Source organism: Typopeltis vanoorti, chromosome 19, assembly GCF_054136105.1.
Source record: "Typopeltis vanoorti isolate ZY-2024b chromosome 19, IOZ_Tvanoo_1.0, whole genome shotgun sequence".
In the NCBI taxonomy this organism is placed as follows: domain Eukaryota; kingdom Metazoa; phylum Arthropoda; class Arachnida; order Uropygi; family Thelyphonidae; genus Typopeltis; species Typopeltis vanoorti.
Genome location: NC_143567.1, coordinates 12,913,695 through 12,932,043, shown reverse-complemented (window position 1 = coordinate 12,932,043; position 18,349 = coordinate 12,913,695). Strand labels below are relative to the sequence as shown.

At 36.2% G+C, this 18,349-nt stretch overlaps 1 protein-coding gene across 3 annotated transcripts in view; it reads left to right on the top strand.

Moving 5' to 3' along the window:
- Herc4 (HECT and RLD domain containing E3 ubiquitin ligase 4) overlaps positions 1-18,349 on the top strand; it is a 604,012-nt gene that overhangs the window by 55,436 nt on the left and 530,227 nt on the right. For all 3 annotated transcript variants that reach the window (XM_090409674.1, XM_090409672.1, XM_090409675.1), the window contains 2 exons: positions 660-736; positions 10,469-10,658. In XM_090409674.1, the coding sequence (XP_090265800.1) occupies positions 660-736; positions 10,469-10,658 (267 nt within the window). The remainder of the gene's footprint in view (positions 1-659; positions 737-10,468; positions 10,659-18,349) is intronic.

The following is an 18,349-nucleotide window of genomic DNA, read 5'->3' as shown; positions in this document are numbered from 1 at the left end:
ATTTGCAAGGATAATGTTCTAAACTTCAGTCTCTTTGATAGCCATTGAAGTGAAGTGAAAATGCATTCACTTTTGTGCAGTCTCATGTTGCAAAGAAATAGTTAGTCCTTGTGAGTACTGTTAATTCATTGTTTCAGCTTTCTCTAGGTTTCTGCATAGTTTTGCAAATTTATTGTCATTCTTTTCATAGTATATAAGCACTATAATGGCTGTGAAAAACTTATCTAGTGGAGAAAATGCTTTCAAAGTGAAAGATGAAAGAGGGAGATTTTGTTGAGAAATAGCATATGAAAATAGAGACGTCAAACTAACTTTTTTTATTTAAATGGCATCTCTTTTGGTTGGAGAGCTATCGCACAAGAGGAATTTCTATTTAGAATTCTCTTGTTTTTAGTATATTTGACACACCTTTCTCTAAGAAGATTGGTGATCATTTTGTTGAAGAAAAATGTAGTTTAACATAATTCAGTTCGTTTACATTGCTCAGATAAGAAAAATAGCTTTTGTTTATTTTTCAGAATGAAAATTGCCTACATATTATGGTGGTATTGCTTAACTATGTAACGTTATAATCATATAATTAATAATAATAAGAAATGTTTTCAGATATAAATTTATGTTTTCATTTATCTCAATTTTATAATTTTTTTCTTAATTAGAATGCTTAAACGTCTTGCTACTCTTCAAATTGTGCAGATAGCATCTGGAGGCAGTCATTCTCTAGCACTTACTCATAGTAAGTATCATTAATTTAATCAGTTTTCCCTTTAATCTTATTTTATAATGAACATTATTTGTTCATCAAAAATATTTTTTGAATGATTTTTCCTTCTATAATTTATGTTAATATAGAAATTCTTATATGCATTCAAATGTATGAATTCATGAACTTTTTTTATGCTTGCTACATGAAAACAAAAAAAAAATGATTATTATTGTTGTTGATGTACAGGCATCTCCATAGAGCCTTAAGACTCACTGTGAGAGACAAACTATCAACACAATATTGTACCTCTCCTTGAAACCATTAACAGACAAAGCACTCACAGATGACTTAGGCAACCCATTTCATTCATTCACCACTGCAAAAGCAAAAATTCTAGTCCTTATGCCCTTGCTAACCACATTCTTATCCAACTTCGTAGGATCTCTTGTACTGCCCCATCTAGCTAAGTGCTGAACCCATTTCTCCTATATCAATCCTATAAAATCCTTTAAGCAAGTTAAATGTTCCTATCATACCCATCCCTGCCTTTTCTCATATCAACCAACTTTTACAATCACAAACCCTTAATCTACCTTCAATCTTCTCTAATCATCTCTAAATCTTCTCTGCCATTTCTTCATCCAAACTAAACTCAGTAATCCAGATGCGGTACAGTAATCCAGATGCGGTCGTATCAACAATTTATAAAGAGGAGTGATAACTCCCTTATATCTGCTTGTTAATGTGTTCTTCAATAAATAAGTAATCCTGTGAGCTACCCTGGCTACTTTAGCAATATACCATCTAAACTTCAACTGTCTATCTACTACTACACCCAAATTCCTGGCTTCATCAATTTCCTGGAGTGCAGTTTTCTCATTGTGGTACACAACTTGTAATCTTTGTATCCCAAAGTGCACAACTTTACACTTTTCCACATTAAATTAAACATAATGGAATTTATTAAATTCCATTATGTTTTTCCCATACTGTCAGCCTATTCAAATCATTCTGCAAGCTCTCTTCATCACCTTGACTAACTATTACCTTTCCCAAATTTGCATCATCAGTAATCAATTGAATATCTCCATTCAAATTATTTCCTATATCATTTATGTACAAATTAAATAGCAATGGTCCAAGCACACCACTAGTCACCTTGGATTGCTCCGAGACTTTTTTTGTATCTATCTATCAGCCGCCCTTTTATCCATATCACCAGTTTCATACCTATCCCCATGTTGTAGTTTGTATAACAGAGTTCCGTGTGGAATCCTGTCAAATGCCTTTGCAAAATTCAGTAGTATCATTGTGTAGCCATTCTCTCTATCCAACTCAACTGTCCCTATTATAAAAGTTAGTAGATTACCAAGGCATGATTGATCCTTCACAATGCTATGCTGACCCACATAGAGTATCATATTCTTATCCACTTATTTGTGAATTTTCTTTTTGACCAGCTTTTCCAGTACTTTTGCAACTGCATTTGAGATACTGATTGGTGTGCAATTTGCTGTCACAGACTTAGATCTTCCTTTACAAGGAATTATTTTGCCTTCTTCCACTCTCTTGAAACATTGCTGGAGCTAAGAATTAAATGCCTAAATGACATCACTAGTTCTGTTTCAGATTCTCTTAAAATGTGAGCTGATATCTCATTCAGTCCCACAGCTGCATTTGCATTCAGATTCTGCAGTATTCTAAGTACCTCCAATTCATCAACTTCTGTTCTCACATCAGTCCCTGTTATTTCAGCCATAACAGTATCTTCACTTGGATGATATACTCTTGCAAAATGATCACTCAGTAGCTCAACAATTTTGTCTGCCTCTCTACCAGTTGCACTCGTTAAATTTACCCTTCCATAGTCATTCTTCCTCCTACTTGCCATATAGTAATAAAACTCTTTGGAATTACTTTTTGCATGCTTGGTTAACTTCTTCTCATCTAATTTTGTGTTCCTTATCATGCTGGTCACCTTTCTTGCCTGTTGCTTGTACTGTTCATGTGTTAGCTGGCCACCTTTCTCCATATATACCCTCCACATCTTTTTTTTTGCAGCTGTTGCTTAATGATATTACTCATCAGTCTAACTCCTATCTGATTTACCCTCCTGACTTTGATATTGCTTTCTCTAGTCACCCTTTACTATCACCAGTGCACTGTGAACATCCTTTCTCTGCAGATTGCGCTCATAGGTGGTGTTTCGGATTATATTACTTGGAAACTGTTCTCTGTTATTATAATATTTCAAAAGTAATTTCATTTCAGTTTTATCTTCTGCCCTAGAAAGAAAGTACAGCAACACTTATCAAGGGACTGAAAGTTGCTAAATCATCTGTAAGTACTCTAAACATTTCATAAAGAGAGAGTTTTCCTGTACTTTAATATTGTCCATAGCAAGCATTAGCAGCCAATGCGTTGCCATGCCTGCAGCACGAAGCAAAGATGGCAGCAACAAAACAGATCGATGACAAAGCACTGTGAGTCAAATAGAACTCTTGAAACTCCAAAATGCCGAAGCCACAAACTAGCCATTATGGTTAAGAAAAAAGTTTACTTTTCAATTTCTTGCCAGCGGACTCATGTCGATTGTGTCAAAATTGAAGAACTGCCACTCAAACTGCTACTCATCCTCAGAGCCATTTTTCTGTTCTCACTGTTAACCAACTCCTAAACCTCGGAAAGCACATGGATTTCTTGGAACAGTGCCTTATCACGCTTGATGAACCTTCTCCCAGGAAATTGACACAGTCTAAAAAAAAAATACTTTGAAGCAATCCATGATTAGCATCTCGAAGCTAATATGCCTTCCGCAAACAATGCCAGTAAGCTTTGCAATCTGCTTCTTAAGTTCAAGACATGATAGAGGCACAAAATAAGAAGTGCAGTGCCTTCCTAAACTTCCATTTAGAAACTGTTGCAATGCTAAATTTAAAGTTTTAAAGCTAATATTTAAATTTAAAATTTAAAGTTTTAAAACTAATATTGTTCTATGAACAATATTAGTTTCTTGCTTTCTTCCTCATTTGCTTTGTGTTAGTGCCTGCGTGCACATACCATATCTTTATGTTCCTGAAGATGGCAATGTGACGTTGCCGAAATATAGAAGTAATTCATTAAAGTTACCTTTAATTAATATACTTTATTTGCGTTGTTAATTCCGTAAACTAATTACCAGTTATGTCTAACCAACATATAAGCCTTGCTACTAGAGAAATATCATAGTGGAAAAGAAACATGGACAATCAATTACAAAGAAGGTATACTAATGAAAAAATCAAAAATTTTCTCCAAACATTGTAAACAACAAGTGTGTTTATTATTATTATTGTTTGACACCTCCAGGGAGTCCAAGACTCATCAAAGGAGGGCATCTACTCTACAACTCTCCATCTCCACCACTCAACCTCATTCACCTGTCATCCACCAACTGCATCATCTACACCAACGCCATCTACTGTCCACCACCACTAGTATTTTTCACAGACAATCACAAACATAAGTGTTGCAAGTGGGGGAATGATGTAGGAGTGTATCTCATTTGTGAATTTTTGGTGCTCCATATATTTTGGGTGTTTTTACATGAAAAGGCTTTTAGTTTGTTGAGTTTGTAAAGAAACTCTTGAAAAACCTCTTAAAAACACCCAGAATATATGGAGCACCAAAAATTCACAAACAAGATACACTCTATGCCCAATTGTGGATAGTATAAACAGTCATACATACAAATTTGCTAAACATCTGACTAAAAAACTAGTCTCTCTTCCCCCCCCCCCCCCCCATAGGTAATTCTTCCTATTTTGTTAAAAATTTTGTTCACCTAAAAAAACACATTAAAAGACCATATTTTAAAAAGTTCAGACATAATGATTAGTTTTGATATTACTTCTCTATTTACCAGTGTACCATTAATTGAGACCCTTGATTTTTTAGTTACGTTTCCTTTCAGACATATTTGAGCTATTTAAATTTACAGTACATGCTGGATATTTTGCATGGAAAGGAAAGATATATAAATGACTAGATGGGACAGCTATTGGCTCTCCTCTTTAGCCAATTCAATTGCCAATCAATTTACTGTGCTATGTTGATGACGATGTTTGCTATTTGGCAACATGGTCCAGACATGTTAGATACATTTTTAATGCATTTAAATATCCCCTACCCTACTCTAAAATCCACTTTGCAATGGAACAGGAAACTAATGACTGTCTGGCCTTTCTGCATACACTAGTCACGCACCTTCCTGATGGTTCATTATCTTTTTCTGTTTATAGACCACCTACACATACTGGGAGATATTTGCACAAACAATCACACCATTCAGCTCAATGATATGGTATCATAAAAACATTAAACTCACAGAACCAGAGCTATCTGATCTGATGATAATGTTCTTACCACTGGACTCACTTGTGACATACTTTTTTTTAGCCAATGGCTATAATCCCCCAAAAATAGACAAAATACTAAATATTCCATGGAAATCCCTTCATCCTAATATTCGAGACTACATCAAAACTGTTACCATCCCATGCATTCAGAGTACATCAAAAAAAATCTAGAGTGCTTAATGAATATCAGCTCCTTACCATACCCATATATGAAGTTGGCAACTCTCCTCTGTTCTCCTAAGGACAAACTCTCTCCTTTATCACATTCAGGAGTGTATGTAGTGCCCTGTTCTTGTGACCTGGCTTACTATGGATGGATGGTTGACATCTGCCTTGGAGAAAAAAATACATTTGACACTATTGATATGGCAAGTTCGGACTAGCAGACCATGCATTGGATCCCCTTTACACAGGATGAAATAGGAAAAAACAGAAGTGCTACACAGAAGTCATAAGTCAGAGAGATTGTTTTTCAAACAGTAGCAGCTTTAAAACATTTCCTAAACCTCAACAAGTATGACTATCAATTTACCAAAAATTTGGAAGATGTTCGTTTTAAGATCAAATTAATACTTGTTTTCTCTCTCTCTTTATGCAGCATTAGATGGTGCCAATTAGGACTTTGGTTCCTTGTGTTGTCTGTTACAATTTTTTAATGTCCCACTGTTAAATCAATTGGTGCCATTTGTCAACTGTGACAAACTGTTTTTGTGCTCTGAAGATGCTGAATATAATACCAGTGAAATATCAATAAATAAGTTAAATTACCTTGATGGATCTGTGTTTCATTCAGGATTTCTCCATGAGTGCAGGTCACAAAGATGCCTCCAACGATCTCGATCTTGAGCCTCTCTCATCCATGTTATACACATAGATTTCACTAATGGGTCTTCCCATCTTGTAGGTGGTCTTCCTAGTTTTCTCTTTTTTCTTGGTTGCCAAATGAGTATTCTATATGTCTGTCTGTCTGTTATCTTGAGTCTGGCTATGTGGCCTGCCCATCTCTTCTTGCTTTTGTATACTGCAGTTACTACATATATACATACATATATACTTGGCCAGTAAGGAGGTTAAACTATTAACCTCCTTACCGGCCGAGATAGATGAAATAGTGAGACCAAATTGCACTTCCTATCCATATTATTCAACGGGTGTTACAGAATCATATCCAGATTGAGCTGGATGTCTATAGATGTCATGGCCGGTTGGGGGGGGTTAATATGGATAAGAGGATAACTGACTTGACAAGTGAATGGTAGTGTGAGTGTGCAAGAATTAAGTTGAGAGGTAAGTTCTTGGTCTATTGTTATTTACTGACTTTATACTAAACAAGAAATTATATTCTTTAATCCTTACCCAAAGTGTATGCAAAGTTTGCACATGAAGTATCTTCACAACTGTACTTGTATATAGAAGCTGTTGACTTCACAACAATTGCCTTATTACCTAATTATTACCTTATTATTACCATTGTATCTTCATTACCTCGTAATGAAGATACAATGGTACCTTTGTTTGCGAGCATAATTCGTTCCCGAAACATGCTTGTAATCCAAAGGACTCATATATCAAAACGAATTTCCCCATAAGAAATAATGGAAACTCAGATGATTCGTTCCAAAACTCAAAAATATTCATATAAAAATTATTAATACAAAATACATATGCCTTCATATACCTTATATATGTATACCTTTTTATATTTTTATTATTTAAATGTAATATACCTAAAAGTAATCGAATTTATTAATTACATTACATATTACAGTAATTGTATTGGGTAGGATGACTTTCATTATCACTAACAGAATCACTGCCATCTGTTGACTCTTTTTCTTTTTGACTTTAACGAGGAACCTATCCAATGACACTTGCTTTTGCCTCCTTTTGAGGATTTCACAGAAATATGACATTGCATTCGTTAAACAGATTCATCTGCCACAGCCTTACTCGGGTGGTGCTTTTCTACAAAATTTTGCACTGTTTCCCACATTTTACACACCTCCCTAATCTCATTTGAAGAGAGAGATGTCTCCGTCTTTTTCTCCTCCTTCTCAGACGAGATCTCCTCCATAATCTCTTGCTGTTACTCGCGATGCAGATACATCAGTTCGTCGATGGTAAACTTCTGGCCATGTTCCTCCACCAGCTCTTGAATGTCATCCTCATTCACCTCCAGTCTCATGGTTTTCCCCAAGGACACAATTTCATTTCAAGATCAAAAAACAGATCACAGTTTTTTCCAAGCATAATTAAGGGTTCTCTTGGTGACCCCATCCCAGGCTTTATCGATGATCTTGACGCAGTTTACGATGTGGAAATGATTTTTCCAAAACTCTCGGAGGTTAGGTTAGTTCCTTTGGTCACCTCGAAGCATCGCTGAAATAGTGCCTTGGTGTAAAGCTTTTTAAAGTTCGAAATGACCTGTTGATCCATGGGCTGGAGTAATGGAGTAGTGTTGGGAGGAAGGAACTTGACCTTAATGAACTCGAATTCTTCCAGTAAGTCGTCCTCAAGGCCTGGAGGATGAGCAGGAGCATTATCCATAACCAGCAAGACTTTGAGTGGCAATTTTTTTTCTAAAAGGTATTTCTTCACTGCAGGACCAAAGACCTTATTAATCCACGCAACGAACAAGGTACGAGTGAACCAAGCCTTGCTGTTGGTTCTTCCACATAACTTTTAACTGACTCTTCTGCACCTTGCATTTCTTGAAGGCCCGTGGATTCTCAGAATGATACACGAGCAGGGGCTTAACTTTGAAATCACCACTTGCATTAGCACACAGCAAGAGGGTGAGATGGTTTTTCATGGGCTTATGACCGAGCATTACATTCTCTTCTGCTGTAATGTAGGTCCTCTTTGGCATCTTTTTCCAAAAAAGCCCCATCTCATTGCAATTAAAAACTTGCTGCGGCAGGTAACACTCAGAAACCATGAGCTTCTGGAACTTGGCAACGAACGCCTCAGCTGCCTTTGCATCCAGACTCGCAGCCTCTCTGTGCCCCACAACACTATGGATGCCACTTCTCCTCTTAAAGTTATCAAACCATCTCCTGCTCACCTTGAAGCCTTCTTCGTTTTCTGTAGACGCACCTGGCAGTTTACTTACGAGGTCAGCATACAAGGCCTTTGCCTTCTCACAGATCAAGTTCTCAGTCACAGTATCACCTGCTAGTTGCTTCTCATTTATCCACACCAAAAGCAACTTTTCTACATCTTCCAGAATACGTGGCCATTGCTTTGATACTCTCATGACTCCTTTTGCTACATCTAGCCCCCTTAGTCCTTCTTTAATACTGTGCAAATCGTTGACGTAGACTTCTTATAAAATTTTGCGATGGTGGCCATTTGCATACCTTGTTCTTGCTTCCCGATAATTTTCTTCTTAACTTCCACCGTAATCATCTCCTTCTTCTTACCGCCTTCCTTTTCAACTCTTTTCTTCATTGGGGCCATTGTCGTAGTTTAATAAAGAACAGTCACTTCATTTGGACATAAAATAAAAAAATGCTTTACGTACACACGTGGTCAAAATGCTAGCACAAATGTTGACTATACGAATAAGGTATGCCGACTGAGACCGAGCATGCGAGACGATTACCAATAATCCCGAGCGGCTTGTGATCACGTGACGCTCGGCAGACAAAGCGCATAGGTAATACTGTACTCGTATTGCAAGACCTCGCTCGTTTATCAAATTAAAATTTATTAAAAATTTTTGCTCATCTTGCAAAACACTCACAGACCAAGTTACTCACAATCCAAGGTACCACTGTATAACACTTCCTTTCAGATATATCCTTACCATATATGTTGTTATGATGCATAACAACATATATGGTAAGGATCACTACCTAAACCTGTGTAATGCCCTATCCATAAGGGAAGTGTGCTTTGGATTGTGGGATACTAAGGCAATTAATGTGAAGGCAAAAGTATACATACAAGTAAACTTGTTGTGAAGATACCTTCACATGCAAACTTTGTTTATACTTGAGTAAGGATTAAAACATGAATGTGATTTTCTTGTCAAGTGTAATGTACTTTATAACTAAATAAAAAAAAATTTGTATTATATTTATGGCATTGGAAAGGATTTCATAGGGGATATATAGTTATTTACTGATGATGTAAAGATAGGTAAGGTAATTTAGGTAAATAGGATAATTAAGTATTGCAAGTTGCAAGTCAAAGTTTAACAAATTTGGCAAAAAAAAGCAAAAGTTGTTCCCATAATAATAGGTGCTTTAGGCGCACCCCCCAAAACTTTGAAAAAACATCTAGAAGTAGATGGATTAAATAAAAACTGGGCAGTTGCAAAAGGCCGCTTTGTTTGGCACAGCATTCATATTCAGAAGATATTTCCACAACTCAGGGTGTAGTACTCAAATTAGTGGATTATAACCAGCCTTTTACTTAAGGCTGAGGAAGCAAATCAAGCTTGGATGAATATTATATATATGGTAATAGGCAGTGGTGGGGTATAGGGGGCTCACGTGAGCCCTTTGTTAAATTTTTCTGAAATTTGTGAGTCATTTGTTCTTGTTTACTTTATTTTTTCAAAAAAGAATTTTTTTTTTTTTTGAAACATATTATGCAACAAACTCATATGGTAACCTAACAAAAATTAGTCTATTCGGCAGTGTGTAGATTATTTGGAATTATTGTTTCAACTCCTCTATAACGAATGCACTGAGTTTGAAAATAAAATAAGCACATGCGCTATCTTTACCCTTCTCCCTTCTGGTAGTCAATTGTATGGTAAAACCAGTAGCCAATCAAATGTTTTATAAAAAATTATAAAAGATTTCATTCTTATTATATTTTGATAGTTAAAAAATGTTTTTCTTATGAACGATAAATTAACACAGTTGATTGTTTGCAAATATTTCATGTTTCGATCATGAAACATTTGTTTAAAAATGTCTGTTTATAATTTATTTATAAACAAATAAAAATATTTGTTTATAATTATCCTCTCATACTTTTTGACTGGAATGTGTATGCAAGCTGTATCAATAACAGTTTTTTTGTATGAAATGCGACTTTCTTTTTTTTTTCTTTTTCTTTTTCTTTTTTTTTTATGCTTGACTATGCGAGCCCTTTGTTAAAATTTCCATAGCTCACTACTGGTAATAGGTATAGGGATTTATCATACAAATTATGAAACACGTCTTAGTGAATTATGACAAGGATTGTGTGTAAAATTTCTGATAATTTTATAAAGCTCCAGTAACAGTAAAGAAAGTGGATTCAATTATTTAATTTGAACATTTTAGAAAATGGTTAAAAACATGGATTTGTCTGAAATAATTTTTATGTTTCACTTCTTTTTTTTTTTTTTTTCCTACAAAAATTTTAGATGGTGAACTTTATAGTTGGGGACAAAATTCATTTGGTCAGCTTGGTTTAGGTTATAAAGGAGATTTTCAGAGAAGTCCATGCTTAGTGAAAACTCTCTGTGATATTCCAGTCGCTCAGATATCTGCTGGAGGAAATCATAGTATTGCCCTTACCAAATCTGGAGCTTTATTTTGCTGGGGGAAAAATATGTAAGTATCAATAGAAACATTTTTGAATAATATTCTTGCTTTAATTTTTTAAAAATGAAAATTTTGAATTATTATTAGTAGTAAATGATTTATAAGGATGATTGACTCATGTTGGAGGTTTAATGGAATATCATCAGCATTATTAACAGAAAGGATTATAACTAATTTTAATACTTCCAATATTTCGTATCCGTCACAGAGACATCTTCAGGGATTACAAAAAACTTTTTGTAACAACACACACACAAATACAATACAATAGTGAGTGAAACTAAAGTCCTATCTAGGTGGGTCACCCTCTATAGGCATTAGCAGGTGGCCTAGGATGTAAAGAGGGATCTCTGATAATTAATGTTTCCCAAATTTTGGGAAGTTTAATGCAACCATATTTGTTTAAATTAGGTTGATTCTTGAGTGCAGATGCAGATTCAAAGAACAGTCTCTCTTTTTTGAATTTACTATGGTGGAGCATGATGGTGTTTTTCCAGGAGATCCTGTGGGTTGTATACAAAACATGATCTGCAAGGCCAGATTGACTATAATCGTGATTGCAGATGTATGACTTGTGTTCTTCTAACCAGATGGTTGCTGATCTGCCTGTCTGTCCAAAGTAAGCCAGTTTACAGGCACAAGTATACTCTATATACTCCATGCACTGAGAGAGGAGGGAGCTAATCTTTGGTGGAACGGATAAGGGTAGCAAGTTTACAGTGGGCTTAAAAGCTGTATGGAGGTTGTACTTTTTTGATGATCTATCTATTTTTTCTAATGTACCACAGACGTAAAGTATGATGATGGCATTTCTGAAGTCCTTCTGAAGAGATGGACGGGGAATGGGGAAGGATTTGATTATTTTTTTAATTCTGTAGTCACTGTAGCCATTGGAAAGGAAGGTGTTGTGTATGTGTTTGAGTTCGGTTGAAAGGGCAGTTTCACTGGAACAAAGATTGTGGGCTCTATTGGTTAGAGTTTTAATAATGCCATATTGCTGAGAGTGGGAGAGTGTGAATGTATCTGCCTGTATGAGTAGGTTTTCTATATATAGAGAAAGAAAGCTTACCATTAGAAAGGCATGTTACTAAGGTGTCTAGGAAGGGTAGACTATTGTTATTTTCCTTTTCCATCGTAAAATGGATTCTTGGATGTAGACTATTGAGGTGACTGAGGAAAGAATCTAATGTGTCTGGGCCATGAGGCAAATAGAGAACACATCATCTACATATCTTAGCCAGATATAAGGTTTTAGAGGGGAAGAGTCTATGGCTTGTTTTTCAAAATTTTCCATTTAAAAATTGGCAAAAGGGGAGTGAGAGGGGGAAACCAATGGCAGTTCACTAATCTGTTTGTAGATTTTGTTCTTCCAAGAGAAATAACCAGAGTTGATGGCAAAGGAAAAGAGCTCTAAGATAGCAGAAGGAAAAACGTTTTTTAAGAGTGTTAAGGTGTCAATTAGGGAAATATTGGTAAACCATGAGATGATGTCAAAACTGACCAATATGTTTGTATTATTTAAAGTAAGAATTTCAATTAAGTTTTTAAAGTGTGCAGAGTTTTTTACATAAGACGTAGTAAAACCAGTGAGGGGATCAACAAGTTAGCTAGCTTTTTTGACAGTTTGTAACAAGGTGCATTGGTGGCATCTACTATAGGCCTTAGGGGAGAATTAGGTTTGTGGATTTTAGGTAAACCGTATATACGGGGGTGAGACGAGAGCCGAATGGTTTGAGTTTTTTTGTAATGTCAGGACACTTTTTTAAGTAGGTTTTTTAATTTTTTAACTTGAGTTTTTGTGGGATCATGTTCAAGTGGTATGTAGGTAGTACGATCACGGAGAATAATATCCATTTTCCGATTATATTCTGAGATGTTAAGAATGACTGTGGTATTACCCTTATCAGCTCTGATGATGACAATACTTTTTTATTTCCGTAATTTTCTGAGGGCAGAGAGTTGTCTGGAAGATAAATTAATTTTTGGAGGTGATGACCGGGAGAGAATGTTAGCTATGTCAAGTCTGATGTTATTGGCTGTTTCTGGAGCTAAGTGACAGATTCTGCATTCAATGTTGTACATAATATCCAATGCTGGAACTTCTTTAGGTACACAAAATTGTGTCCAAGGCTAAGGGCACTAATGGCATCGTCGCTGAATCTTTTAGACGATAGGTTGACTACTGTATGGAGTGGTTGAACTTGAGGTAGTGTTTTAGATTTACAAATTATTAAACTTTTTGATGTGCTTATTTTTTATTTTTTGGAATTCTTTCTGAGAGGAAGCTTCTGAGATGCCAAAGAGAATGGAACAAAGATCAGGATTGAGTATAATGGAGAGCTCTGATTGTAACGAGCCAAAGGTGGCGTTTGTCATAGCGAGGCTGGCGTGAGTTATGGTAATCTGCTCTCATAATAGTGCCAGACTAGCACGCTTGTATATCCTGAGGGCTTTTTTTGATTTAAATTTGGTTTTAAGTCTAACCAGTTACAGTCAACACTAAATACAAGGCTAATCTTCTTGAATGGCAGGCAGTCCAAGTAGAGTTATGTGGGCAAATATGAGAATGGGGAACTGGACAATGAGCCTTATTTGTGTCCATTGTCCCACAGAAGGTTCTGCTAAGGTAGAAGTAGAGGAATTTTTTTGATGCTTTAGAGAAAGCAGCCGACACAATGAAAAAGGAAAAGTTGGTCTTTGTTGGAGATCTAAATAGCAGAGTAGGAAATGATTGTCAGACATACAAAAATATTTTGGGAAAATTTGGAGAAAAGAGCAAAACTATTGATAATGGCAAATACCTGTTGGATTTCTGCTCAGAACATGGACTGGTTATTATTAATACCATGTTCCAACAATAATAATGTGCACAAATTCACATGGAGAGAAGAGGCAAGGATTAAGAAAAGTCTCATTGACTATGTTATTGTTGATAGTGATGTTTTCTCCCTGGTGCAGGACACCAGAGTGTACAGAGGATTTGAAATTGGAAGTGATCACTATTTAGTCTTGAGCACAATAAAATTTAATTTCATATTGAAAAGAATTATTATTATTATTATACCTGACACCTCCAAGGAGTCCGAAGACTGATCGCAGGAGGACACCTACAACTATCTCAACTGCTACACCGAACCTCTACTACGAATCATCTCCATCAACGCCATCTACCGCCCACCTCCACCACTACCACAACTAGTATTTTTTGCCTGTAAATTGCATGTGTTCTGAAGTGCCGATTTGTCTGTATGTGGGATGAAAAACGAGTTTCCGGGAGAAAAAACCCTACCACCTCCATATGAGATTGGCTAACATGTAAGAAATAAGAATAACATGTAAGAAAATTTTAAAGCGAATGAAAGTTGAGCAGCTCTCAGATATGAACTGTAGACTAAAATACACAAAGATTATTGAGGAAAAAATGAAAGAGTTGGGAACAGCAGCCAAACCTTCGAGATTCAGTGGCAAACCTTGAAAAAAACCCTGATTGATTCAGCCAGAGAGGCATGTGGTGAAGTTGTCTGCAGGGATAGAAAAATCAGAACTCCATGGTGGACACAGGAAGTTAAAGAGGCAGTGAAGGAAAAGAAGAAAACATATTAAAAGTTCCTGGCAAATAAGTCAACTTGTTCTCTTTGAGAATACAGAGACAAATGTAAGAAAGCTAAACACTGTGTAAAGCTAACTAAACAAATGTCATGAGAGGAATTTGATAAGAACATAGAAAATAAATATCAAGAAGGTGGTAAAATATTCTGGAGGTTATTTTAGATAACCTCCAGAATATTGGAGAAGCAGCTTAGAAATTGAGGAAAGAGTGCTGTAAAAGAAGTTAAAGATGATAAAAGTGACATGAAAATGGGAGAAAAAGATATCCTTGAAGTATGGAGTAACTACTTTGAAGAATTGCTAAATGAAACAAGCAGTGATAGTACAGTGGTAAAAAACACTCAACAGGCATACAGTCCAAAATACATACTCATACTTGAAGTAGAAAAAGCCATCAAAGACTTGAAATGTGGAAAGGCAGCAGGATGATATTCGAGCAGAAATGCTGAAGTATGGTGGTATGAAAGTCTTACAGCGGCTGCATTGCATAGCTCAGAAGCCTGGACAGAGAGACGAATTCCGATGATTGGAGTAGAGCTCTCTGTACCCATATATAAAAAGGGAAATAAAACTGAATGTGAGAATTACAGGGGCATTTCATTACTGAGTGTTCCTGGCAAGATCTATGCAAGGATACTTGAAAAACGGTTGAGAAGAATTGTGGGAAGAAAAACTTGGTGAAGAACAAGCTGGATTCAGGCACCAAATAAAGGCTGTCAGCATCAGATCTTTACTTTACAACAAGTAGTTGAGAAAGCAAGGGAATATAACAAAGATCTGTATTTAAGTTTTGTCGGTCTGGAAAAGGCATATGACAAGATGCCAAGAGAGAAGCTATTCAATATGCTACAGTTATATGGTGTCAATGGGGCATTATATCAAGCAATAATACTTAGTCTTTTAGTTGTAAGTCAGCAGTTAGAATTGAAAGAAGTACAGGAAGATGGTTTAATGTTAAATCTGGTCTCAGACAAGGATGTACATTATCCCCTCTGTTATTCATTATCTATATGGATCGCATTATGAAGGAAAGTGGTATTAAACATGATATCAGAATTGGAGATGTTAATGTCAGCTCTTTGCTTTATGCGGATGATGTTATACTTCTAAATAAATCCGCTACAAGTCTTCAAGATTCCCTGACTAAATTGAATAACTTTTGTAATAGATATGGTATGAAGGTGTGCATTAAAAAGACAAAGACAATGAAAATAGGTAGAATTGTTGAAAATGTCAACTGTGTTGTGAACAACGCAGAACCTGTGGAACAAGTAAAACATTTCAGCTACTTGGTACAATTTTTAGTGAAGATGGTAAATTAAATATGGAAATAGATAACAGAATCAACAAAGCTGGTATGGTAGGAAATCAATTGAATAAATTCATATGGAATAAGAGAGAAATTTGTCAGAATACTAAATTAGCTGTATACAAGACAGTGTTCAAACCAGTTTTAACCTATGGATCTGAGAGCTGGGTCAGAAATAAAACACTTGACCAAAGACTAGAGACTGCAGATATGAGAATCCTGTGAAAGATTAGAGGTGTGAACAGATGGCATCAATGGCAATATCATATTAAAAACGAGGATATTAGGAAAGAACTTGACATTGTCAGCATCCAGGAATGTGTTAGCAAAGCTAATCTCAGCAAAAAATCTTAGCGAAACAAGCGTTCTCTGCCAGGTTTGCAGGAAAACGACTCGGAGGAAGACCAAGATATTGGTGGATTGATACTGTACAAAGTGCCTTAGATGATAGAAATATAAGATCTGATAATGTTGGAATCTTGACAAGTAACAGACTGATTTGGAGGAAAATTGTAGATAGGAAGTTAGTAATGATGTAAGTTTTTCATGTAGTACTATCTTATCCTGTACACCTCTTGAGGGTATGGCAGGATGATGATGTCTAACACAGTTAGGAATAACTTTAGTCCCGACATCTTTTTAAAAAGGTCAGCCGATTTAATTGCTTTGATAAACGTAGTTTCGACTTACCGTATTGTTTTGCTTTGCGTGCTATTTCTTCACCATGAATGATCAGAATCCATGTGTTGAGGCTTAAGTGGTGTGAAGAATTCATGTTGGAGGTTTAATGGAATAGTATCAGCACTGAGAAAGGATTAAAACTAATTTTAATACAACTTCCATACAGCTTTTAAGCCCCACTGTAAACTTGCTACCCTTATCCGTTCCACCAAAGATTAGCTCCCTCCTCTCTCAGTGCATGGAGTATATAGAGTATACTTGTGCCTGTAAACTGGCTTACTTTGGACAGACAGGCAGATCAGCAACCATCTGGTTAGAAGAACACAAGTCATACATCTGCAATCACGATTATAGTCAATCTGGCCTTGCAGATCATGTTTTGTATACAACCCACAGGATCTCCTGGAAAAACACCATCATGCTCCACCATAGTAAATTCAAAAAAGAGAGACTGTTCTTTGAATCTGCATCTGCACTCAAGAATCAACCTAATTTAAACAAATATGGTTGCATTAAACTTCCCAAAATTTGGGAAACATTAATTATCATAGATCCCTCTTTACATCCTAGGCCACCTGCTAATGCCTATAGAGGACAACCCACCTAGATAGGACTTTAGTTTCACTCACTATTGTATTGTATTTGTGTGTGTGTTGTTACAAAAAGTTTTTTGTAATCCCTGAAGATGTCTCTGTGACGGAGACGAAATATTGGAAGTATTAAAATTAGTTTTAATTCCTTTCTCGGTGCTGATAATAATAATTATTATTATTATTTGACACCTCCAGGGAGTCCAAGCGTTTATCGAGGGAGGAAACCTACTCTACAACTCTGTCTCCACCAGTCAATCCACCAACTATAACGAGCTGCAACCACACCAATGGCATCTACCGCCAACCACTCCACTACTGTTTTCACAGAGAATCATAAACATCCATGCCCATGGTGGATTTGAACCCACAGCCTTTTGGCTGGAGAGTGGATACGCTAACCTCTCGGCCAACCTGGCCGGCAATAATATTCCATTAAACCTCCAACATGATTTCTTCACAGCACTTAAGCCTCAACTCACAGAAGGATAGCATGGATTAAATGTATGCACAGTATTTTGCTGTATCAGAAAATTTAATTTTTATGAGATCAACAGTTATGCTGTTACTGTGAGCCTCATCATGAGGCTCACAGTAACAGCGAGCCTCATCATGATCTTGCAGTAAGCATTGGTTATAAGAGCATTATGCGATACCCTCAAGTATATGAAATTACATGTAGACTTCTGGGTGGTAATTGCCTTTAACTGCCTGGTGGAATACTATTACTTTTACCTTCTTGAGACCTGAAGTGGCTTTTGACATATTTGGTCACCAGAGTAGGGTCTCTGCTGTCTGTCACTCCCCCCCCCCTCCATTCACCCATGCAATGCAGGTGATATCCTTCACAATTATGCCAAAGAAGATGTAATTTCATTGTCTGAGTTTCTGGGTAAAAGCATTAGCTTGCCCATGCTAGAGATCATCTAACTTGGGAGCCGTTTGAACAAAGGCTTGGAAATTGAACTAATTTCTTGAGGCATCTTGGTGCTGTGGATCATAAACAATAAAATATAACTCATTCACAAAAACAACAAAAATACATCCATAAAAAACAAGAAAAATCTAAAAATATTTTCAGTTCCACTTCATCAACATTTATGGACTTAAACAATGCATACAAAACCTTATCTCTTATTTCTCACGGAACCTCAGTTAGAAACCTCAGCAACTATTGTTCACTTCAACTAACCAAACTACACGATTCTTCCAGCAAGAAAAAGGGGATGGGGGCATATGTTTTTGTGTCAGATTACAAAAGTGGAATCTCTTTGCTTTGGTACAAAATTTCGTTATTACACTTGGTTGAAGTTTGTTTCTCTGTTTATCTTTATTTATCTTTAAAGACTGAATTTTTCCTTTGGTTTATTTACCCAAATAGCAAAGCCATTTTCCTATTTCAGTGTCTATAAATCAAACTGGCTTCCCTTCTTTAATGCAACAGATCAAAGTCGAAATGCTGAAGTATTTGTTATGACCGTCAACTGTCACTATAGAAAACTTGTAGGACC